Genomic DNA, 24,555 nt, shown 5'->3' with positions numbered 1-24,555 from the left:
CTTCACAGACAGAGTTCTATGCCGTGGCTTTGCGCCGGCGATTTCAATGAGATTACTAAACAGTCGGAAAAAGTGGGTGGTAGATTGAGGCCTTTCTCGCAAATGCAGAATTTCAAGGAGGCTTTGGACGAATGTGGGCTAATGGATTTGGGTTATATAGGTTCACCTTTCACGTGGAGCAAGCATTATAGGAGTGGAGCGTCAATATGGGAAAGGCTGGACAGGGCAGTGGCTTCACATGATTGGTTTATTAGATTTCCGGGCTCTCGTGTCCACCATGTGGATAGTTCAACATCGGACCATAAATTTTTGTGGATTGATCCTTGATTCCTGGACTTTCAGTTAAAAAAGAAGATCTTCAGGTTTGAAGATATGTGGTTGGCGGATAAAGGTTGTGGCGAAACAGTTGAAGGGGTGTGGCAAGCCAGTTTTGAGGGGTCTGTGAATTCGAAGGTGATCAGGAAAATTGAGAGATGTGGGAAAGAGCTGACTCTCTGGAGCCGTAATAAGTTTGGTAACATCCGGAGGGAGCTGGTTAAAAAAAGAAAAGAACTAAACCGGGCAGAACAACAAGCCGTGAGGACTGGGAACTCTTTTCGGGTTGTGCTCTTAAAGAATGAGATTAATTCTCTAATGGGGAAAGAAGAAAGGATGTGGAGACAGAGGTCGAGGTTCACTTACATCAAAGAGGGTGATAGGAACACCCGCTTCTTCCACAGCTGTGCCACAATGAGAAAGCGAAGAAATTGTATAAAAAACATCCGTAACCAAGCTAATGAGTTGTGCACTGGCCAGGAGCAGATTGCTGATACTTTTGTGGAATTCTATAAAAATTTATTTACTTCCTTAACTCCTGAAGTTAATTCAGAAGCCCTTGACTCTATCCCGCAAGTTGTGACTAGTGAGATGAATGAGATTCTGGTTGGTGAATTCCAAGCTTGGGAGGTTGAAGCAGCTCTGAACCAGATGGCCCCCCTTAAAGCTCCAGGACCCGATGGAATGCCTCCCCTGTTTTATCAGAACTTCTGGCATCTGGTTAAAGGTGATGTTACCCAAACTGTTCTGCATTTTTTGAATTCTGGTTCTCTGCCAAATCCTTTAAATCATACATTTATTACATTGATTCCAAAAACAAAAAATCCTGAGCGGGTTTCCGAATTCAGACCCATTAGCCTATGCAATGTGCTATATAAAATTTTCTCCAAAGTCTTAGCAAATAGATTGAAAAGAGTGCTTCCTTATATCATTTCTGAGCACCAGAGTGCTTTCATTAAAGGTCGTTTGATCACGGACAATATCTTAGTGGCCTATGAGACACTGCATTACATGAAAAACCATAATTCAGGGAGTTCGGGTTTTATGGCCCTCAAATTAGATATGAGCAAAGCCTACGATAGGGTCGAATGGTCTTTCCTGAAAAATGTTATGCTGCTTATGGGCTTTGATGAGCGTTGGGTGGCTCTTGTTATGGAATGTATCACTACGGTGACATACTCCATCTTGATTAACGGTGAACCCATGGGTAACATTAAGCCGAGTAGAGGTATTCGCCAAGGCGACCCTCTTTCTCCTTACCTATTCTTGATGTGTTTCGAGGGGCTTCACAGGATGATTCAAAGAGCGGCTTGCAATGGGGATATCAAAGGTGTTTCTATTTGTCGCAATGGCCCAAAGTTGGCTCATTTATTTTTCGCCGACGATAGCCTCCTATTCTGTAGGGCTACCATCCAAGAATGTCGAAAAATTATGGGTATACTTGCTGCATATGAGAAGGTTTCGGGGCAAAAATTGAATAAAGAGAAGACGGCCCTCTTTTTTAGCAAGTCCACGACCCTAGACCATCAGGCTTAGATTATGGAGGAACTTGGGGTGTCAGAGTTGAAACAATATGAAGATTACTTGGGTTTACTGGCATTGGTGGGCAGAAATAAAAAAGCTAGCTTTGGCAAAATAAAACAAAGGGTCTGGAAGAGAATGCAAGGTTGGGAAGGCAAGCTTTTGTCACAAGCGGGTCGAGAAGTCCTAATCAAATTTGTAATTCAAGCTATCCCCACGTACACGATGAGTTGTTTCAAACTCCCTTCCACTTTGTGCCATGAGATTGAGGTAATGGTTAGGAAGTTTTAGTGGGGTCAAAGAGGAGAGAGGCGGAAAATCCATTGGGTAAGATGGGATGACCTTTGTCGTCACAAAAATGATGGGGGAATGGGGTTTAAGGACCTCACTCTTTTTAACGAGGCCATGCTTGCCAAACTTGCTTGGAGACTTCTTCATGACGATAACTCCCTCTTCTTTAGGGTGTTTAAGGCTCGGTTTTTCCCCTCTGGCACCATTCTTGATGCCAAGGATTCTGTTTCAGCCTCATACGCTTGAAGGAGTATACTAAAGGGCCGCGATGTCATCCAAAAAGGAGCACTTTGGAGAGTGGGCGATGGGCAGCAAATTAGAATCTGGAAAGATAATTGACTCCCCTTGAAGGGCTTAGCCAAAGTCTCTTCTCCTCAGATACAGGGGCAGATAAATTCTTCAGTGGTAGTACTGATTAATGAGGCTACTAATAGCTGGCGCACCAATGTAATTGATCATGTATTCGAACCAGCTGAAGCGGCAGTCATCAAGAGTATCCCTCTGCCTTCCTTTAGTCAAAGGGATAAGCTCATGTGGCCTTTCACCCCAAATGGCCAATACACTGTGAAGTCGGGTTACCGATTCTTGTATAAAGGCAATACAATAATCCAAGCTTCAGCTGATGATCCCTTGCTTTGGAAAAAGATTTGGGACCTTGAAGTTCCTAACAAAGTGAAAAACTTTGTCTGGCGAGCGTGCAGGGAAGCTCTCCCAACTAAAGCTAATTTGTTTCGCAGGAAGATCGCCCAAGATGCTCTCTGTGATAATTGCAAGGTGCGGATTGAAGATGGCTCACATTCTATTTTCTTTTGTCCTTTGGTGCAGGTCTTGTGGCAGTCCGATCCTCGATGGAACTGGCTCTTTATATTGGACGGTCAACCATTGAAAGACATATTCAACTATGCCATCTTGGGAAAGAGAGATGTAGAGCTTCTGGCCTTCACGGGATGGGCAATCTGGAACCGTCGAAACCAGGTCCGGCTCAAGGAAGATGCATGCCCACTGGACCAAATTCTCAAACTGTCGGAGGGAAGGCTTGCTGAATACAGGGGCACTAGATCTTTCACCCAAAAAATGGCTCACCATAACCATGTACGTTGGAGACCACCAGTGGGCGATGTGGTGAAGATCAACTATGACGGTGCAATTTTCTCTGAGGAAGGACGTGCCGGCCTGGGTGTTGTCTGTCGCAATTCGGAGGGCGTAGTCATTGCCTCTCTTTCTGAGCAGATTCCGTTACCAGCGACCATTACTCAAGTCGAAGCTTTGGCAGCAAGAAGGGCTGCCGTTTTTGCAGTTGATATTGGCATCTCCTCGGCAGTTTTGGAGGGAAACTCTGTCATTGTGTATAGGGACTTGTCAAACACAGAGCCTTCCCTGGCGCCCCACGGTCATATTATACAGGACGTTAAATTGTTAGCATCTTCTTTTTCCTGTATTACCTTCTGTCATACACGTAGACAAGGAAATGGTGTCGCCCACGCGTTGGCTAGGAGGGTAATCAACTCGCCCAATCAAAATGTCTGGTTGGATAATATGCCACCAGACATACTTCATGTAGCTCTAGCTGATATAGCCTCTTTGGTTTAATATTATGAAAGCTTTTCTTTCTCAAAAAAAAAAAAAGTTCAGCTATAGTAACATAGGACACATAACCTAATTTGTAAGGTGAGAGCTCCCATTTTTAACCTAACTAAACTTGTCGCATTTGGAAACTTAAATTTGAATTTGAATTTGGGTTTTAAATTAATAGAATTGAATTTCTTTAATTTCAAATCTAAGGATTTTTGGTAAATCATGCCAAATCTAAAGTCTTGATCTTTTAAAACTATCTAAATTCTTGATATTTTAAAGCACACTAAAATCACACTACAACTTACGACATTTGTCTACATGTAAGCCCTCCAAGAGTCAAGTACAACCAGATTCCACATGGCACTTCCGACTCACCGTTACCTTCTCACATATGGCAAGTCCTCCTAGGACCAACAACCTCTTCCTTCACAAATGCCTTGTCTCTCTTATTCTTTGCTTCTCCAAAATTCTATGAGAAGAACTTTTCTCCTTTCTCATTCTCTCCACCGCTTTCTCTCTCACAAAACCAAGTTACTATCATCAACCTCTACAGGGTACCCTTGTGCAGTTTGTACTCGCTTTCCTTCACTTTCTTTGCCTTTCTCAACCATATTCCCTCGACGCTTACACTCCCTCAAGGTCCTGGCCATGGCTGAAAGACCGTCAAGTTCGTCAACATCATCGCATTCTCACAAGTTTACCAATCGTCTAGCTGCTGAGCACAGTCCTTATCTTCTTCAACATGCCCATAACCCAGTGAGTGCAATTCATCTTCATATTGGTTTATTTATTATTGTGTTTTTACTTTGTGCACAAAGGGTAGTAAAAGAAAAAAAAATTTGATTAGTTTTGGGATTTTTTTTTTTTTTTTTTTTTAAATTTGGGGAGGAGAAAAGATTCCACCTTGATTGAGGCTAATGATGTTTGTTGGATTGGTTGAGGTGGGTTTTCCATGATTTTGATTCTCAGTGAGTATTTGAGATAGGATATTTGTTTTTCCTTCGCTTTTTCTTGGTTTCCTCAGCAATCAAATAGGGATAATTGGATAACTTATATTGAATTTCTTGGTTTTCATAAAAAAGGGGTACTTTAGTTTGTCACACTGTGTTTATTATGCATTGAAGGTTGATTGGTATCCATGGGGTGAAGAAGCTTTTGCTGAAGCACGAAAGAGAGACGTGCCCATCTTCTTGTCAAGTAAGTTCACGCTTGATTTGAATGTTTTATTTTCTTATCATATCAAAGTGCATGCACTGAAGTGTAATTTATGTTTATCAATTTGCCTGTTGGTGATGAATGACATTTGTTTTCTCATTTGAAGTTGGATACAGCACCTGCCACTGGTTAGTCTCTTAATCCGTTTCTGGGAATTATTTAACTTCTAGCTTTCTATATCTGATAGTGTTGAATGAATGTTGGACTTATCTATTGCATGAAATTATTCAAAAGGTGTCATGTTATGGAAGTGGAATCTTTCGAGGATGAAGGGGTTGCCAAGTTGTTGAATGATTTGTTTGTCAGTATTAAGGTGAGTTTTCACATCAGTTTTATGTTCTTTCTTACTTGCATTGATCCTAAGGATCTAATTTTTAAAATGGTCGACTTGGTAAGTTGGAATAATTTAGGGAAGAATCCTAAATTATCATGGGTTCTAGTTAAATCAAATAGTAAACTCTCCCTTGTTGAATAATGGACCTGCACTTGCACCAAAAATCTAATTAGTGTCTTGGCATGATGATAAAGAGTAATCATCCACTTTATAACTATAATTATTATACTATTATTCATTATAATAATAAATTATTATCATTAAATAATGAAATTGAATGATCAGGTTTGTTAACCCACTGAGCCAGGATCGTTAACTAATACTAATATAATAGAAAATGCTAATGCAATAGAAAATTTTTTTCTCTAATGATTCTAACATGTCAGTGCAACAGGTGGATCGAGAAGAGCGACCTGATGTTGATAAGGTAAATCAATGATTTTGTAGCTATATCTCTGTTAAGATATCATGACTATTTTCCAATAATTACTCTATACTCTACTTGAATTTGTGTGGTCTCTTAGTTCTTTATCAGATGCTCTTTCTTGTTGAACCATTTTATGTGATTCTGGTGGACCTTTTTAATTGACTATATTATTTCATCTTGATAGGCACTTGAATGTATGTGAAGGTTTGGTATTTTAATAAAATTCTTCTAAACTAATCCTGTATTTATGGCTGAAGCTGCTTTTTAGTTAATTTCATTAACGGTGATTAACATAGACCCTTGGGTAAGAATAGGGTTGGGATTACTTTCAAATTCTGCATAGCGTCATAAGTGAAAAAATAAAAGAGGTTGAATTTACATTCTAATGCAGTTTTTAAATTCCCTGGTGCTCTTGGGTTTAGTAATTTCAAATTTGAAATTTCACCAATTACAATAATATTGTTTTGGGCTGTTCATCTTTTCAGGTATACATGACTTATGTGCAGGCTTTGTACGGCGGTGGAGGTTGGCCACTTAGTGTCTTTCTTTCACCTGATTTGAAGCCATTAATGGGTGGAACTTACTTTCCACCAGATGACAAGTATGGGAGACCAGGATTTAGGACTATACTTAGGTGAGAATAAATTGTCCCCTGACGGGTTAGCATTTTCCCACTGTCCATCACCCTGATGATGCTGGTTGCTGGTCTTTTGTTATTCTGTGTTCCATCGAGTAGCATTCTTAACTGCAACAAAAGAAAATGTTGGAAGTCTGGGCTCATGAATTAAAACGAGTTATCTTTGTGGTTTTTTGTGACTGATCCCTTTATTATTTTGCTGGTCTTGTGTTGTTTCAGAAAGGTGAAGGATGCTTGGGATAATAAGAGGGATATGCTTGTTAAGAGTGGAGCCTTTGCTATTGAGCAGTTATCGGAGGCATTATCAGCAACTGCAAGTCCTACTAAACTGCCAGATGAACTTCCACAAAATGCGCTGCGTCTGTGTGCAGAGCAAGTAAGGTTTCATCATAATGAGATCTGCTTTTTGTTTATTCTATGACTAAGGTGTTAATTGCATAGGTGGGGTTTAGTTTACTATAAGTTTGTAGTATGTCAAAAAGTGTCGATTGCATGAGCAGTCTAATCTTTTATTATGATTTATGAGTTTGCAGAATCGGAAAGTAAAAGGTCTGTAGCATTCAACCATCCTGCTCCTGAATTTTTTTTAAGGGAACAACTTGTTCTTTAGACTCTCTTTAAAACATAAGCACAAAATGCAATATTTTTGTCAAACAACTTCTATAATATTTTACCTTTCCTTTCAGACTATTCCATCTTAGCATTTGTGCTACCTTTAAATTTTTTTATTTATTTATTTATAATTTGATTATTAATGATTTAGTGAAATATATTTCTTGTTTCATTTCTATTATAGCTTTCTGGAAGCTATGATTCAGAGTATGGGGGCTTTGGTTCTGCCCCAAAGTTTCCTAGACCAGTCGAGATTCAGCTGATGCTTTATTGGTCCAAAAAATTGGAGGATACTGGAAAGTTGCAAGAAGCAAATGAAGCTTTGAAAAAAGTCTTCTTTAGCTTGCAATGCATGGCAAGGGGGGGCATCCATGATCATGTTGGAGGTGGCTTTCATAGATATAGTGTGGACGAGTGCTGGCATGGTCAGTTTTTCTTAAAAAATAGCTATTTCTCACAAGAACCTAGATCTTTTAACTCTAATTGAAATGGAAAACTCATTAAGATATTATTTGGTCCATTTCTTTCTTTCTCAATCTTAGGTGATGGCTCATTTTCTTGTTGGGTATTTTGATTTTTGCCTTAAATCAACCCTCTTTCCTCTCTCCTCTTTCTGGGTGGTTGTGATGGAATTGTTGAGGCAGTATTGTTTACTTGCAGTTCCCCACTTTGAGAAAATGCTGTATGATCAAGGCCAGCTTGCTAATGTTAATTTAGATGCTTTTTCCATCACCAAAGATGTCTTCTATTCATGTGTATCTCGGGATATTTTTGATTATTTGAGGAGAGAGATGATCGGACAAGAAGGTGAAATATTTTCAGCAGAGGATGCTGACAGTGCTGAGTATGAAGGTGCTTCAAGAAAAAAGGAGGGAGCCTTCTATGTATGGACCAGCAAAGAGGTTTGTTTCTCATCACCATCTTCTTAACATGTGCATGTTTTGTCTTTATCTTGAATGCTGATATGTAAATTTTGTGCATGATATATACTCCACAATGTCTCATTTTTGAAACTACCCTTTAAACTGGTATTATGTTGTTTAATTACATCTATTATGGCATGTGAATATTGACTCCTGTCTATAATTTATTTTCTTGTTTGTGCCCATTGTTTTGCTTAATGGCTGAAATTGAAATAACTACCCTTTAATAAGTAGCATTTGGTGCACTCTTCACCATTGCTGCTTGCATTTTTCCTTGATTAATCATTGGTTATATATATATAGAACAACATGAAAGTTTGGGTAAGTAAATGAATATCGTAATTATCTATCAAAAAAAAAAAAGAATTTCAGTTGCTGATTTATTCACTCTCCAGAGAGTCTAATGTTGAGCATAGATGCTATAGAGATGAACTTTCAAATCAAGATAATTGTTTCCTAGAGTAATTTTCCATTGATGCTAATTTAGAAATGAGTGTCTATATTTTAAAAAATTTCCTACTGTTTGTCCACAAATTTTGTCAATCTCAAGTTGATACATCTTCTGTGAAACTCAGAACCTTTTTTCCCTCTTTCTTAGTGAGATTAGTGGTTATTTTATTCTGATTCTATTTTTTAACCTGGTTTCTCTCTTTTTAGGTTGATGACATACTTGGAGAGCATGCAACTCTTTTCAAGAACCATTTCTATATAAAGCCTGTGGGTAACTGTGACCTTTCTAGAATGAGTGACCCTCACCATGAATTCAAGGGTAAAAATGTGCTCATTGAGAGACATAGCCCTGCTGAAATGGCATCAAAACTTGGCATGCCTGTTGAACAGTATCTTGATATTCTGGGTGAGTGTAGGCGAAAGCTCTTTGAAGTAAGATCAAGTCGACCCAGACCGCATTTGGATGATAAGGTAGTATTTGTTAAAATAATGAACATAAAGGATACATCCATCACTTTTATTAGCTTATCTTTTATTTATTATGCACAATTTAACAGAACTGGTGCTTGGTAGGTAATTGTATCATGGAATGGTCTGGTAATATCATCCTTTGCAAGGGCTTCTAAAATTCTGAAGGGGGAAAATGAGGGGACCAAATTCAACTTTCCTGTTGTTGGCTGTGATGTAAGATTTTATCATCTTTGACTTAATTGTGCTGGAAGCTGTCTTATATACTCTTTTTTTTTTTTTTTTTTGTTGATAAATTACAAAAAAAATTATTTATTAAAAAGAAAAGAAAAAAAAAGCCAACCCAAGTACATCGGAAATGTACTGTGGGGGGCAAAATAATCAAGAACCCAAATTACAATGGTCAATTAAAACAGGAAGGAAAAAATAAGAATATATCTGTAAAGCTAAACTCCACTCTAGGAGAACTTATATGCTTTTATTTTTTGGAGTAAGATGCTCTAGCTGTAGTCATCATGTCCGTTGACAAATCATGCTATCAATTTGAGCAATTTCCACTTCATATCAATTGCTTTAAAATTTAGATGTTTAGATTAGAGATAAACTCTCTAGCTGAATTCTCCATTAGTGTGACTTCTGTAGTTTTTAGCATATTATTGAATTTAAGCGCATTCATTTACTCATCTGATGAATGGGAAAGTATATGAACAAGTATCAAAGTTGCCATTTTGGCTGTGAATTCTCCCTCAGATTCTCCCAAACTTGTGACTCTACTTGAGTGTAGGAGCGAGTAATCATTAGTTCAATTGAATTTACAACTCCAGAGGGGGAAAGTCCCAGAAGTTTAGTTGTATTTTGAACTCCAACAGTTACAACATGATTGTGGTCTAAATGTACTAAACATAAATGTCTTGCATTATTACTATTATATTGATTGAGTGATTTTCATTTTGTGTTATTCAACTTCAAAGTTTCTTGATTGGGTTATTCACATCATGTACAATATTTCCAGCCTCAGGAGTACATGGAAGTTGCTGAGAAGGCAGCATCTTTTATCCAGAAGCAACTTTATAATGAGCAAACACGCAGGCTACAGCACAGCTTTAGGAATGGCCCATCTAAAGCACCTGGATTTTTAGATGATTATGCTTTTTTAATTTCTAGTTTACTGGATCTTTACGAGTTTGGTGGGGGAATTAAGTGGCTACTCTGGGCAATGGAACTGCAGGACACCCAGGCAAGAACTGATAACCATTCTATTTCAAGTATTAATAGCATCCCATTTTCTACTTTGTACTTCTGTCAAATTTAGTAGAGAACTTTCTTTGCAGGATGAATTATTTCTTGATAGGGAAGGAGGAGGCTATTTCAATACTGCAGGGGAAGACCCTTCAGTTCTTCTCCGTGTAAAGGAAGATCATGATGGGGCCGAGCCCTCTGGGAACTCGGTTTCTGCAATTAATCTTGCAAGACTGGCCTCCTTGGTTGGAGGCAGTAAGTCTGATCGTTACAGGCAGAATGCGGAGCATCTTCTGGTATGCTGTTGCTTCACCATAATATATTGTCCAATCAAGTTTAAGGCTTGCAAGCCCAATGAGCTATAACTCAACTGACACTTACTTCTCCAGTTCTCCTATAGAAAATAGAAATTGGTTGGAGAGTGAGGATGTGGGTTCAAGACCCACTCGGTGCATGTATAACTTACCAATTAAAAAAAAAAAAAAAAAGACTTGCAAGTATTCCTGATTTGAGTTTATTGTCTCTCATATACAGGCAGTTTTTGAGACAAGACTGAAAGATACGGCTATGGCAGTGCCTCTGATGTGTTGTGCAGCAGACATGGTCACTCTTCCCTTGAAGAAGCAAGTTGTCTTGGTTGGCCATAGGCCTTCTGTGGAGTTCGAAAACATGCTTGTTGCAGCTCATGCATCATATGATCCAAATAAAACAGTGAGTGTAAAATGTTATTATCTCAAGTATATACATATTCACTTGATCAATGTGTCTCCTAATAGTGCGATTAATGACAGGTTATTCACATAGACCTGTCCAACAAAGAAGAGATGGACTTTTGGGAAGGAAATAATAGCAATATAGCCATCATGGCAAAGAATAATTTTGTTGCAGATAAAGTGGTTGCTCTCGTATGCCAAAACTTTACTTGCAAAGCCCCTGTGACAGACCCAGAGTCTCTTAAGGTTTTGCTCTCCGTGAAATCCTCTTCTGCATAAATTGCCATTTGCTAGTAAGTTCAATTACAATATATAACATGTAGTGACGTATATGAATGTAGAATCACAATGATAGTTCAAGATGATGGTGTATTTTAAGTTTAATTCATCATTTTGTATGTAATTCAGAAAAGATAGATGGATCAGGTTCATAGCTATCTGTTGGTAGGGATGGGTGGGATCACGTATCTTGCATTTGTTTGCAATTGGTGGTCGGAATAAATGTATCAAATGTAACTTCTTGTTACACTATCTTTTCTGCAACACTTCTAATGTAAGCAAAACAATCATATTTCTGAAGGAAATTTTCAAAGTTGTTACTAATTTTATTACTTGTTTACAAATTGATGTAGTAGTAAATGTTGTTGGCACATTGGTCGAAGCACACTAATTTCATTTTTAAAAGTTTTGATATGTACACATTTAAGTCTTATTCCCTTTTACGGGAGAATGCTCATTACTCATTTCATATATATATATATATATATATATATATATATATATATATTTCTTATTAAATTATTGCTTATACTTAAATACATTCCATTGTTTTTTTTTTCTATACCTTTGTGATTTATTCACTCCATTCCATTTCATTTCATTCTTTTATGAACTTCCAAACAAAGTTTTAGAGAAGAATTGAAGAAGTCATTGCCAGACTTCTTCCTCTTAATTAATTCTTTTGCTCTCATGCTTTTAATAATTTCAACTCCTCTACTTACAGGAGTTAATCCATAAACCCCACAGAGAATATTTGTCTTCAGTTAATGACCAACAAAAACGTTATGGTTTTTCAAGATTGCGCTTTATTGTGACTTATTGAGTACGAGGTTAAAGCTTCAAATATCGTTATAACAAACACAATCTGTAACGAGCCATGCAAAAGCTTCTCTCTATAACGTCGGGTATGCTGACATTACTTGTCGCAGTAGTTGACTCTAACTCTCATTACTTCCATTGCGCCTTAACAAATACTATTAGTATTCATTACAAAAAAAATATTTGTTGAGTCGAAAATATGTCATCGAACAAGCTAAAAGTCGCCGCATTACAAAATGAAGCCCAAAAGGCCAGGGAAAAAACAAGAGTCCTCGTTAGTGATTTTTGAATGATTAATAGTACAAAAACCTATTGGTCTTTGTCATCCACTCATTCAAACATGGAACCAATCCAGAATTTCCAGTTTCTGAGAACTTCTTGCATATTTCTCTCCAAGAAACCATTGCCAAACAAACCATTTATAGGAGTTTCAAAAACCCAACTTCGTTTCTCTCATCAGCATCACTCACTTCACAAACCCATCACTTCAAAAATCTCTACAAACCAACAAACTTCCACAATCTCTTACCTCATAAACTCATGTGGGTTGCTTCCAGAGACAGCTTCTCTAGTATCCCAAAAGGTACACTTGCAAAACCCAGAAAAAGCAAACTCTGTCTTGGCCCTTTTGAGAAACCATGGATTCTCACAAACCCAGATCTCAAATCTTATCAGGAAACGCCCTCTGCTTCTTTTGGCTGATCCTGAGAATACCCTTTTGCCCAAGCTTGAGTTTTTCCACTCTATAGGTGCTTCAAGCACTGACCTTGCTAGAGTTCTCACTGCTGACCCAACCCTTTTGACTAGGAGCTTGGAGAACCAAATTGTACCCTGTTATAACTTCCTCAAAAGTGTGCTTTTAAGTGATAAAAAGATTGTTACTGCTTTGAAGCGCACCTCATGGATTTTTCTTGAAGGTCATACAAAGAATTTGATACCAAATATTTCGTTTTTGAGGGAGCTAGGTGTGCCTGAGTCTTGTATTGTGTTGTTGTTAACCCATTTTCCTGAGGCTTTGATGCAAAAGCATGATAATTTTGGTCGCATTGTAAATGAGGTTAAGGAAATGGGGTTTGATCCGATGAAATCAACATTTGTGTTAGCTATACATGCTATATCTGGCAAGGGCAACAAGTCCATATGGGAAAGGTGCTATGAGGTTTATAGGAGGTGGGGTTGGTCTAAGGATGAGATTCTTTTGGCTTTTAGGAAGCACCCTCATTGTATGATTTTGTCAGAGAAGAAAATAATGAGAGCCATGGATTTTTTTGTGAACAAGATGGGGTGGCCATCTAAAATGATTGCCAAATGCCCTGTGGTTTTGCTTTTCAGCTTGGAGAGGAGAATTGTTCCGAGGTGTTCAGTTATTCAAGTTTTGTCATTGAAGGGATTGGTAAAGAAAGATATGAGCTTAACTACTGTGTTGCTGCCTGTTGAAGAGTCGTTCTTGGAGAGATTTGTGACCAGATTTCAGGAGGAAATACCTCAATTGATGAGTGTGTATCAAGGGAAGGTGTATATTGAAAGCATCATTTGAACATGTAGAATGGGGTGAGAATGAGATTATTAGTGTCTAGCCTGTTAGTGTTGCAAGTCAAAGTAAAATTCTTGTCTCCACTGACGGAAAGTTGCTTGTTTTTTGGCCACTAATTTGTTCAGATATGCAATGTACATGTGGTGATGTTGTGAGTCTGAGAAATACGATAGCTTTGTTTTTTAATCTGGCTTTATGTTTGTTGTCCATTTATCAGTGGTATTTGCAATGACTTTCTATTGACAACCAGAATCAGAATTCAAAACTGCTGAAATACTTGGATTCAAATTTCAACAATGCTACAAATACAATAAGTTTCACAATTTTTACTCATCAATTTGTTGAGATGGAAGACTATGATTAGTATAACATTATTTTCACACGGAACCATCATCGACAATCTGACATCACTCTTATTATACACCAATTATAACATACCATCTCAAAAGTCATGAAAAAAGCTATGACATTTGTTGTCTTTAGATTTATTGTTCAAAATTCAAACCAGGACACGCCATTGGCACTGAACTTCTGGTTGTAATCGGTCTTAGCGAGACTGTTTTTAAGATCAAATAAAGAAATAAAACATGGATGAAATTAGTCTTAGTAAAACAAATCGATTCTGTCTTGGTAAGACCAATTTCAAGGTTTTAAAGTAGGTTGAGTTTCCAACAGAAATGATTAAGGTTGCTGAACGTTAGAATTGAAAAATCTTAAGGAATAGTTTTTTAGTAATTTAAGCCTGTGCACTACTATCATAAAACAATCACTATGCTTTCATATACTTGGTCCTACTTTGGGAGCCAATTTCACCTAGCAATTAAACACTTCAGAAACAATCTGACTCAGCCCAGCTCCCACTCACCATCATTGCCATCAACCTTATGTCTATAAACACTCATGTAAGTAAACCTTCATACTGCATAGCTCAAATAGTCAAATGGCACCCAGTCTACCTACATAAGATAGCATTGGAATAGCCGACTGGCGAGTCTAGCTAAAATACGCTTAACTAACAAGTCCAAAAAATTATCCACATTGGATTATTAACCCATTAACCAAAATGCATTTTAGTTAAGAGTGCTAATCCAAAAATACAAATATGAACTATCCTTTATATATATATATATATATATAAGTAATAAACAAATATGAAGTATCCTTGATAAAACCATGAACACAACCATCCCATACCAGCTGCTTAACTTACAATCGGGCTTCCAAAGACCCCATTTTTCATTGGCTGTTGACAGGCTTCCCTTCTATATCTCATACCTACATTCCAATCTTTGACACCCAAACACTTATCACAGCGGGAACAAGCAATTAATATTCAATCCCAATTCCCAACCAAAGTCTCCAAAATATCGTCCCCAACCCACACTCAGTTATTATAGAAAATTTTAAGTGTTGTTTGTAGAAATAAGCTTTGTTTCTGTTCTTGCCTTTGTATAACCCAACAGGATTCAACAACCCTGTTGCTTTTCTTTAGAACTTAATCCATAAAAACACATCACCACCCTCCAGTAGTTCAGTGCCAATGGTGTCTGTACTTTCTAGGAGAGTTTTCACTTTTCTGGGTAATTGACATTGTTGCTTGTAGATAATTCGTTGTTTCTTTTTGTGTATTATACAACCTGCTCCAGGACTTGTATAATCCATCTGGATTACACAACCAAAATGCATTTCAGGTTGTTTCTTCAGATCCTTCTCTGCAGATACTTGTCTGCATTTCAGGTTGCTGGCAATGGTGCACATAGCAGAGTGTTTCAAGGGACCACAGAGCTAGTTGATTGAAGAAAATATTGATGCTAATGCTAGTGGCTTGCTAATGTGCAAATCTAGTAACACATATGAGATACTGACTTGTTGAAAAATTGTCAACATATGTAAAAGCATAATAATTTAGGTTATTGTTTTGGAAATTACCTAGATATGTTAAAAAAATATGGGTTAATGCAAATCCAATATCTAATAAATACAAAAATGAGCAACGATGATCATCAACGTCAAGAATAACATTATATTGAAATAAAAAAGTTACAACTGTTTAGTCTCACCTACCTTCTCAAATTGAATTTCTACATCCAGAAGATCCATCTTATTTTGATACAAACTCAATAATTGGGGAACATAGTCCTGAAATTTGCTCACATTCTTCTTCAAAAACGACTTCTCATTCACCAGTAAGAAAGATGAAAAACTAAGATCATCCTTGACCAAATCCTTGGCAATCAAAATTTGAATTACTGAACATCTAGGGATAATCCTCTTCTCCAAGCTCAAATGCAGAACCACGGGATTTCTAGCAATATCTGTTGATGGCCATCCCAATTTATCCACAAGGAAATTCATTTTTTTCATGATATTCTTCTTTGAATATCCCATAAAACTTGGATCCTTTTTAAATGCTAGGAGAGTATCCTCTCTCCCTCTTTCTCAAAAAAAAAAAAAAAAAAATTGAAGAAGAAGAAGAAGAAGAAAAGAGGTTCTTCTCAGGTACTTATTATAGGTGCAGATCCCTCACCTCTTAGGAAGGGAAAAACTCAATAGGATCAAGTGCAAGGCAGGTCAAATTTGAGACAGATTTGAATGTATTCTATTAATCTTAGATTATATTTATAAGATAATTTAAATATATATTAAACAAAAATATGAATATAAACATTCAAGGTAGGGCGAGCAAAAGCCATTCCTACCCTCACCTCATTGGGGTTGGAAAAATCCACGCGAGATTGTACAAGTCAAGCCGAGTAAAGAGTTTTTGCCATCTCTATTCTCAAAGATCAAATTTTGTTTTACAGCTTTTAAAAGCTTGGGGGTACAAAGCAAAAATATTGTCATATTTTAGGTTGGATATCCATAATATGATAAAGATCATTTCCTATTCAATCATCTAATTTTCCCTAATTTTTATCTAGAAGACATGCAAGATTGAAAAATTAAATAAATGGCACGTGTTGAACATAAGGCTAAAAAAGTGAGGGAATTGGATATAAAATAGATTGGAAATAGTTGAAATCAGTTTTTTTTTTTTTTTTGGGAGAAGAAGTTGACATCAGTATTAACGGAAAAAATTTCAAGATTAAAATAAATAAACAAAGATGGCTAATATATCTTATTAGTGAGACTGATTTTAGATTGAAACAAAAATATATATGGTTAAAATCAGTCTCAGTAAGATCTATTGAGAGATTTAAAAAAGAACAATAAAAAAAGGTTGCAATTGGTCTTAGTGAGACCGATTCTAAGATTAAATAAAAAACAAAACATGGGTGAAATTAGTCTTAGTAAAACAAATCGATTCTGTCTTGGTAAGACCAATTCTGTGCACTATTCATTAAAAACAATCACCATCCTTTAATATCCGAGCTTGGTCCTACTTTGGGAGCCAACTTCACATGGTAAACCCTTCAGAAACAATCTGACTCAGCCCAGCTCCCACTCACCATCGTTTCCATCAACCTTATGTCTATAAACACTGATGTAAAGTAAACCTTCATACTGCATAGCTCAAATAGTCAAATGACACCCTGTCTACCTACATAAGATAAGAGCTGAGCATTGGAATAGCCAAGCGGCTAGTCTAGCTAAAATATGCTTAACTAACAAGTCCAAAAAATTATCCAAATTGGATTATTAACCAGTTAACCAAAATGAAATTTTAGTTAGAGTGCTTATCCAAAAATACATATATGAACCATCCTTAATTAAACCATGAACACAACCATCCCAAACCAGCTGCTCTCTCAAGGCTCAATCACCCTCAACTCACAATTGGGCTTCCAAAAACCCCATTCTTTATTGGCTGTTAACAGGTTACCCTTCTATATCTCATACCTACATTCCAATCTTTGACACCCAAACGCTTATCACAGCAGGAACAAGCAATTAATATTCAATCCCAACCAAATTCTCCAATATATCGTCTCCAACCCACACTCAGATATTATAGAAAAATTTTCATTGTTGTTTGTAGAAATTACCTTTGTTTCTTTTCTTGCCTCTATATACCCAACTGGATTCAACAACCCTATAGCTTTTCTTTCAAACGTAATCCACAAAAACACATCACCACCCTCTAGTATTAAACCAAAAGTTGCTTACCCAATGCAAATGGAACTTGTCTAAAAATCAAATCTCATTGTCCAGGGCCTACATGACATTAAAATATTCAATGTAAGAACCGCCACACCATTTGGGTGAGTTGGTACCTCCCCAAGTACGAAGTGCTTGAGGCAGCAAGGGGAAGGCGTGGGTTGGAACTGTGGGGGCAGCATATGTAGCATGTAGCATGTAAGTGTTTTCAACCATCATCAAAAAAATATATTCAACTTAAGACTGTTAGTGCATTTTTGAAAATATTAAGGTAAGAAAAATTTGATTTGCCTCTAAGTCTAACTGACAACACTTGACAAGTCAGCACCAAAGCATGCTAAACAAAAAATTATACAAAACTCAAAGGATAGTACATACAATTAAGTTATTCAAGACTAGACAGTGGTAATGAAGTATACCTACGACAGATGAGTCTATGATCACACTAGAAAACTTAAAATACTGAACATCCACACAATTCACAGCCATAAACATTGATAATGCAAATCAACATGCTTAAAGATGTACCAAACATAGTAAATTTTGACAATAGAGTTTTGGGTCACATAAACTAAAGTTGCATTTTTAATTATAAAGGAAAAATAGAAGCCAGATCCATGAGTTCCCAATTTGAGAATGCTACTTTTAGGCTTTTAGCTCTATCTGCTTTAGAGTAAGTGAGTGAATTGTTAAGAGAACAAAATTGTCAAAAGACTCCATTTATTTGAAATCTTGCAATAGATGTGACGTAGGAAAATTAGATGACATTGCTAGGTGAATGCATATGGTACAGCCTTGAGTAAATAGTACAAAACAAATTAAGCATTTAACAAAGTTGGAAGCTAATCCAAAGCCATCTAAGTTACTAATGTCCCATCTAATCAGAAGACTCCTAATTCTAGGGTCCTTTTCTCTGTACACAAGTAGTAACACATGTGAGTTGCTGACTTTTGTTTGAAAATTTGTCAACACGTGCAAAAGCATAATAATTCAGGTTGTCGTTTTGGAAAGTGCCTAGATATGTAAAAAATACTATGGGTTAATGCAAATCCAATATCTAATAAATACAAAAACGAGCAACCATGATCATCAACATCAAGAATAACATTATAGTAAAAACAAAATGTTATAACATTATATTGAAAACAAAATGTTATAACATTATATTGAAAAAAAAAATGTTACAACTGTTTAGTCTCACCTACCTTCTCAAATTGAATTTCTACATCCAGAAGATCCATCTTATTTTGATACAAACTCAACAATTGAGGAGCAATGTACTGAAATTTGCTCACATACTTCTCCAAAAACAACTTCTCATTCACTAATAAGAAAGATGAAAAGCTTAAATCATCCTTGACCAAATGATTGGCTACCAAAATTTGAATTACTGAACACCTAGGGATAATCCTCTTCTCCAAGCTTAAATGCAGAACCACAGGATTTCTAGCAATATCTGTTGATGGCCGTCCCAATTTATTCACAAGGAAATTCATTGTTTTCATGATATTCTTCTCTGACAATTGCATAAAATTTGGATCCTTTTTAAATGCTAGGAGAGTATCCTCCTTAGACCAACCCCACCTCTTGAAAATCTCAAATTTATATTCCCACATTGGTCTTTTTGATGTCAAAACCACAATGATTGCTTGCACAAACACAATTTTAGAAGGATCAATACCCATTTCCTTAACCTCCTGGATAGCTTTCACTAACTTACTACGTTGGATGGTTGCTACAAAGGGACAAGTAGTCACCAAGTAAGAGATGTTGGATTGAGGTACTCCAACTTCTCTCAGAAGTTCAACATTTGGAACAATACTGATAGTTATGTATTGTAAAGACAAATGCGAGCGCCTCAAAGTTTTAATGACCTTCTCATTCTCAACAAGCAAACTCTTGAGGACATCATAGCAAGGAATAAGATGGTTCTTCAAACTCCTTTTCAGTAGTTCAGGGCTTGTACTGAGGATTCTAGGGAGGTCAGAGGTTGAAATCCCTATTGAACGGAAAAACTTAATTTTGGGCAAAAGGGTATTCTTAGGATTATATAAAAGAAGCCGTGGGAATTGCCTGATAAGTTTTGTGATGTGGGTATCGTTGAATCCATTATGCTTGAGAAGATTAAGCACTGAATCTGGTTTATCCGGGTTTTCAAAGTGTACATTATGGGATGCTAAAAGAGCAGATTTTGGTGAGAACCCACATGAGTTTATGAGATAACACACTGTAAAAGAATGTCTTTGAGCTTCATTTTGTTGTTTTGGTTTAGATAAACCGAATGAAGAAAATGATTTGATGCTAAAGAAAGCAGTTTTCTGAAGAAGACCCAATTGAAATTGGGTCCTCCTATTCCTATGTGTGATAAAAAGTAGCTGTCTTGAAGAGAGAAAAGCAAACATAATTGACTCACTCACCGAGTTTGCCTGAATCAGCTTCAACTGGGCGAGTTTGATTGTCTGATTAATCCTTCGGGACTAATGGCCACTGAGCTATGCATTATGCTTCATGGGTATGTAAATCCCAGAACTGATTTGAGAAAAAGAGAGAAAATTTTGGGCAGGAAAGGTTTGGGAACAGGGTATATAAACGTTGTGTGTCGTTTATGTGGAAAGGGTGTGTCGTTTAAAGGAACTATATAATAAAGTATAAATGTTTTGTGCCTTTAATTTTACAGTTCTTTGTTTAGCTCAAAGTCGAACGAAATGGGAAAATAGGCATAATTTCCCAACTATCTAGTTAATAGGTCCGGTTTTGAAAGAAATTGGGTTAGTAACATCTCGACTTTATGACAGTCGATTTTGGGGTGTGTAAATCGACTCTCACAGAGTCGGTTTTGATTGTCGGTGACATCTGATGTGGTGTTATTGCCAGGTGGCAGCCATCTGAAAATCAACTATCAGAGACTCGATTTCCATGTTGGTGTCACGTGCCATTGACGTGGACCCACGTGGAAGCCACCTGGAAACCGAGTCTATGAAGGTCGATTTCTAATAGGATATTTTTGAATTTAACGCTCTCTCTTCAGTCACCCACCCACTCACTCTCCCTCATACGCCTCTCTGTCTCAGCACACTCTCTTCAGTCACCCACCCACTCACTCTCCCTCATACGCCTCTCTGTCTCAGCACACTCTCACTCACCCTCTCCTTCTCTCACTCTCTCAGCGTCACCGTCGCCGACGACGGCCCCAACCCAGTCACCCTCTCTTTCAGTCACCCACCCACTCACTCTCCCTCATCAGTCAAACGCGACACTCTCACTCACCCTCTCCTTCTCTCACTCTCTCAGCGTCACCGTCGCCGACGCCGGCCCCAACCCACTCACCCTCTCAGCCTCACCGACCCAGTCTCAGTCACCCTCTCACTCTCTCGCTCACCTACGCGGTATCTGAAAGAAATAGAAGAAAAAAAGGTGAGTCCCTTTATGTATTTTGCAATGTAATCAGTTCGTTTTGTTTGTTTGTTTGTTTTTTTTTTTTTGTTTGTTTTTTTTTGTTTTTTTTTTGTTTTTTTTTGTTTTTTTTTTTTTTTTTTTTTGGTATAAGGAGCATTCTTCTTCATTCCCAGATTGTTGCTTCAATTCCTTCCCATTTTTCAAGTATGCCATTTCTCACTTACTTTTTTAGATTCGAATTTTATGTTCGAATTAAGACAAATTTCGAAGACCCATTTTAGATAACATCAGTATTTTTTTTTTTTTTTTTTTTGTTTGAGTATATTATTGTGATGAAGGAGGACAAAAAAATGGCATGACATGTGGTGTAGCTTTGAAGGGGATGAATTTGGGTATTTGATTGCAGATAACATAGATGCTTCAGATTCATCTTTGGTAGGTTTTAGAAAGACCATAAGAAATGTAGAATGTACTGCTGTGCAGATAAACACTTAGAAATGAAATAAGACAAATTAATAAGCAAAGCACTTAAAAATCCAAATTTCTCTTTGACAGACCAATATATAAGATGCTGGTGTGTTCGTGTGTGTGCGTGTGTGAGAGAGAGAGAGAGATGCATTTGGCTTAGAAATTGAACTGCAACATGATGAAATATCAATGTGGGTATATTGGGAAGTATTCCTGAAATAAGAAATATAGATAGGGTCAAAATGAAATCTTAGTGTGTTATAAAATGATTATTATCAAGTAGTTTTGAATGGGGCTTTCGATGATATTGAGATGCATAATTGAGCTAAATGGATACATTCTATAATTTGGTTTTGATAACATAGCTTTTAGTTTAGTTTGCTAAAGCAGCAACAAAGAATTGGATTTAGTTTCATTTCTGGTTCTTGGTTTCTGTGCCTGTCGATGAATTATTTGAGAATCTAATGACTGAATTATTTGAGAATTTAATGACATTGAAAGGTTCAATTGAGAATTGTGATAAAATAATTCTAATCAAGGAGTTTTTAATGGGTTTTGACGATTTTGAAATGATTGAGCTGAATGGATACATTCTCTCTGGTTGGGTAGATTGTGGTATTTGTAGGTCAATTGTGTCGCATTTTTAGTTTAGTTTGCTTTCATTTTGTGGTTTTAGATTCTATGCCTGTTGATGAGCGTCTTTTGAATTTAATAACTTTGAAATGATCCGTGTGGGTAATGTAAATGCCATATTTTTAGTCCTTGGGTACTTGGAAGTATTGCTAAAATGAGAAATGTGAATGGTTTGAGATGGATTCTGATAAACCTTATAAAATAATTCTAATCAAGTAGTTTTGGATGGGACTTTTGAGGTATTGAAATGCATAAAATATCATTTGAACTGAATGGATACATTGCCTGGTAAAATAGATTCGTTTCTGGTTGCATTTTGTTTTCTTTATGGTATTTACTCATCAGTTATAGAAATTTGTTTCTTTTATCTTAGAATTCTTAGGATCTCAAGGAGTTTTATGTATGCTGATTAGGAAGCCCTGAGTAGTCACACTCATTTCCTTCGAATATTTTAGCATCTCAAGATGCTAGAGAATTCTCTGTTTGTTGCTATGATCTTGAATAAACCAGGTTTTTTCCATGATCTGGAATAAACCACCAGGTTGTTTTATTGGTTTATGTTAACTGATTTTAGGTTTTAGGTGTAAGCTACCATGGTAGCACTGTCTATCACATTGCCTAAGGGTTAACAATGGGGGTGCTTAGTGCTTACTGGTAGTGTTTGTATGGTGTTTGTTGTTTTGGTTTGAAGTTGTTTAATTGATTTTAAATATATAGGGCTCATAATTCTGGTTCACCTGGTGTATATACATATAAATACATGTCCTTTTTCTCAACATGTTTATATTCTGGGAATTACTATGTCAATACATGAGCTTGCCTGGCTGGTTGTAGAAATATAGAAAACAAAAATGATCCCTATCACCAGTTCGAAACAAAATTCTAAAACACCTCAAGAACCCCATCATGGGCAACTAATCTCCCTGCTGCTGATGTAGCACCTCCCTATAGAAAACTTGAGTGCTGAAAAACACCTTTCTTCTTCTGACCCACATACAAAGGCCTTGATGTGCTGAGCACAAAAATCCACTTAGAACCCTCAACTGTGTTAATAAGCATCCCTGTTTGCCTGTATAAAAGCTTTCCACTCTCTACAATTACTTCATATGCTTCCCTCTCTTTCTGTAATACCAAACGACAGAGAATGTAAAGTTATAACAGTGAAATATATGCACTTATCCACATTCATAAGAAGCCACTTAGTTATCTATCTAGGCACTTATCTAGGTTGCAAAGATGCTTATGGGAGTGTGTGCATGTAAATTCAACACAACAAATTTGATGAAGAAACAAGATTGGAGGGGGTCAATTTCACAGTTAAGATATTATTTTTTGGATCTAATGTATAAAGAGCCATGCTACTTAAAATTTTAAATGATGTTGCAGTGGATACACTTAAATTTGTAATATTTAATCTAAACCATGAAATGAACACATTTAAAATGGAGAGGGGGTGTATTATTGGAATGCAGTAACAGATGGTATGATTAGTAATACTTACTGGTCCAAGATACGCGATGCATTGACGTTGTAGAACAGTCCTTAGGCACCTTTCAAGATTTAGGTCTTTACCATCACCAACATCCAACCTTTAGTTTCAGAGGAGGAGAAAAATAAAGTTAGAAATGAGTGATAAAGAAGGATAAGGCTAAATCAAAAGCAATTATACCAAGAAAGAAAAAGTTAATTTTCATGAGTACCAGTAGAAGAAAGGTTGGGTGCTCTTGCTATCAGACCAAACATCATAGTAGAAGTGTAAATTGTGTCCATAACGATGGCATGGATCAATTTGAAAAAAAACAAAGATTAACAAAGCCCATTAGTCCAGCGATTCTACTTCCTTACCTATTAATTGGGGACTAACAACATGGAACCTATTAATATCCAAAAATATAAATCCATAGAAGATATGTACTTAGCTAGACCACTATTCAAAAGCCCAAAACTTGAGCTCAATTTGAAATTTCATCCAAAAAAAAAGTCACCAATTCCTATATAGGAAGCATACATTGGCCAAGTTTGACTCTCTTTTTTAAGTCTTATTATGAGAAGTGACTAGGAATACATGTCCCCTAAATTCCTAATATCTAATACAGCAGTCGTTTTTGAAACCATCACTTGACCAAAATTAGATTGTTTTGAGGAAAATATTACTTTCTCCATTTTTTGATGGAAACGTTAAAAAAAGCAGAAAGAACAAAACTGCATCAGATTTAGAAAGAAGCATGTCTGGTATAAGCATATGAACTTACAGCTTCAAGCCAGTGTTGTAGTGCTGTTGATGATTCTAGGGAATAACAAGCTTTAGCATTTTGAATATTGAATTCTTTTAGATAACTAAACTAAATTATTTTGCATATTGAATTCTTTTTTAAAATTATTTCTCGTATTTTGCATATTGTAATAAATAAAAAATCTAATGCCATATAATTGTCAATAATCAGTTATTCAAATTATTGAACTCTCTCTCTCTCTCTCTCATATGCACTCTGCAAACCATGCAATACATACACAACAACAAGTTGGTTAATTAAAGCTTTGGGACAGAGATTGTTCCTTTGTGCTCTATTTTTGACCTATTAGATGGATGCAGCTTGAAAGTAATAAT

The 24,555-nt window shown here is 36.6% G+C and overlaps 3 protein-coding genes across 3 annotated transcripts; 2 read left to right on the top strand and 1 right to left on the bottom strand.

Annotated features, from left to right (window-relative positions):
- The first annotated feature begins 4,005 nt into the window (after positions 1-4,005).
- LOC126708922 (uncharacterized) lies at positions 4,006-11,323 on the top strand. The gene is made up of 15 exons (XM_050408928.1): positions 4,006-4,458; positions 4,827-4,899; positions 5,024-5,045; positions 5,152-5,230; positions 5,646-5,678; positions 6,164-6,312; positions 6,535-6,691; positions 7,112-7,352; positions 7,588-7,829; positions 8,508-8,771; positions 8,874-8,984; positions 9,781-10,005; positions 10,100-10,303; positions 10,542-10,718; positions 10,799-11,323. The coding sequence occupies exons 1-15, from the start codon at positions 4,135-4,137 to the stop codon at positions 10,997-10,999; spliced, it is 2,502 nt and encodes an 833-aa protein (XP_050264885.1). The 5' UTR covers positions 4,006-4,134; the 3' UTR covers positions 11,000-11,323.
- A 798-nt stretch (positions 11,324-12,121) lies between these two features.
- Positions 12,122-13,538, top strand: LOC126709694 (transcription termination factor MTERF8, chloroplastic). The gene has a single exon (XM_050410019.1). It carries the CDS (start codon positions 12,159-12,161, stop codon positions 13,353-13,355), a length of 1,197 nt encoding a protein of 398 aa, XP_050265976.1. The 5' UTR covers positions 12,122-12,158; the 3' UTR covers positions 13,356-13,538.
- A 2,845-nt stretch (positions 13,539-16,383) lies between these two features.
- Positions 16,384-20,142, bottom strand: LOC126710303 (transcription termination factor MTERF4, chloroplastic-like). Its single transcript, XM_050410710.1, has one exon. It carries the CDS (start codon positions 19,850-19,852, stop codon positions 18,632-18,634), a length of 1,221 nt encoding a protein of 406 aa, XP_050266667.1. The 5' UTR covers positions 19,853-20,142; the 3' UTR covers positions 16,384-18,631.
- Between the last annotated feature and the right edge of the window lie 4,413 nt (positions 20,143-24,555).

Source organism: Quercus robur, chromosome 12 (assembly GCF_932294415.1).
Source record: "Quercus robur chromosome 12, dhQueRobu3.1, whole genome shotgun sequence".
Taxonomy (NCBI): Eukaryota; Viridiplantae; Streptophyta; class Magnoliopsida; order Fagales; family Fagaceae; genus Quercus; species Quercus robur.
The sequence above is the reverse complement of the archived record's forward strand: the minus strand, read 5'-3'. Positions and strand labels throughout refer to the sequence as shown.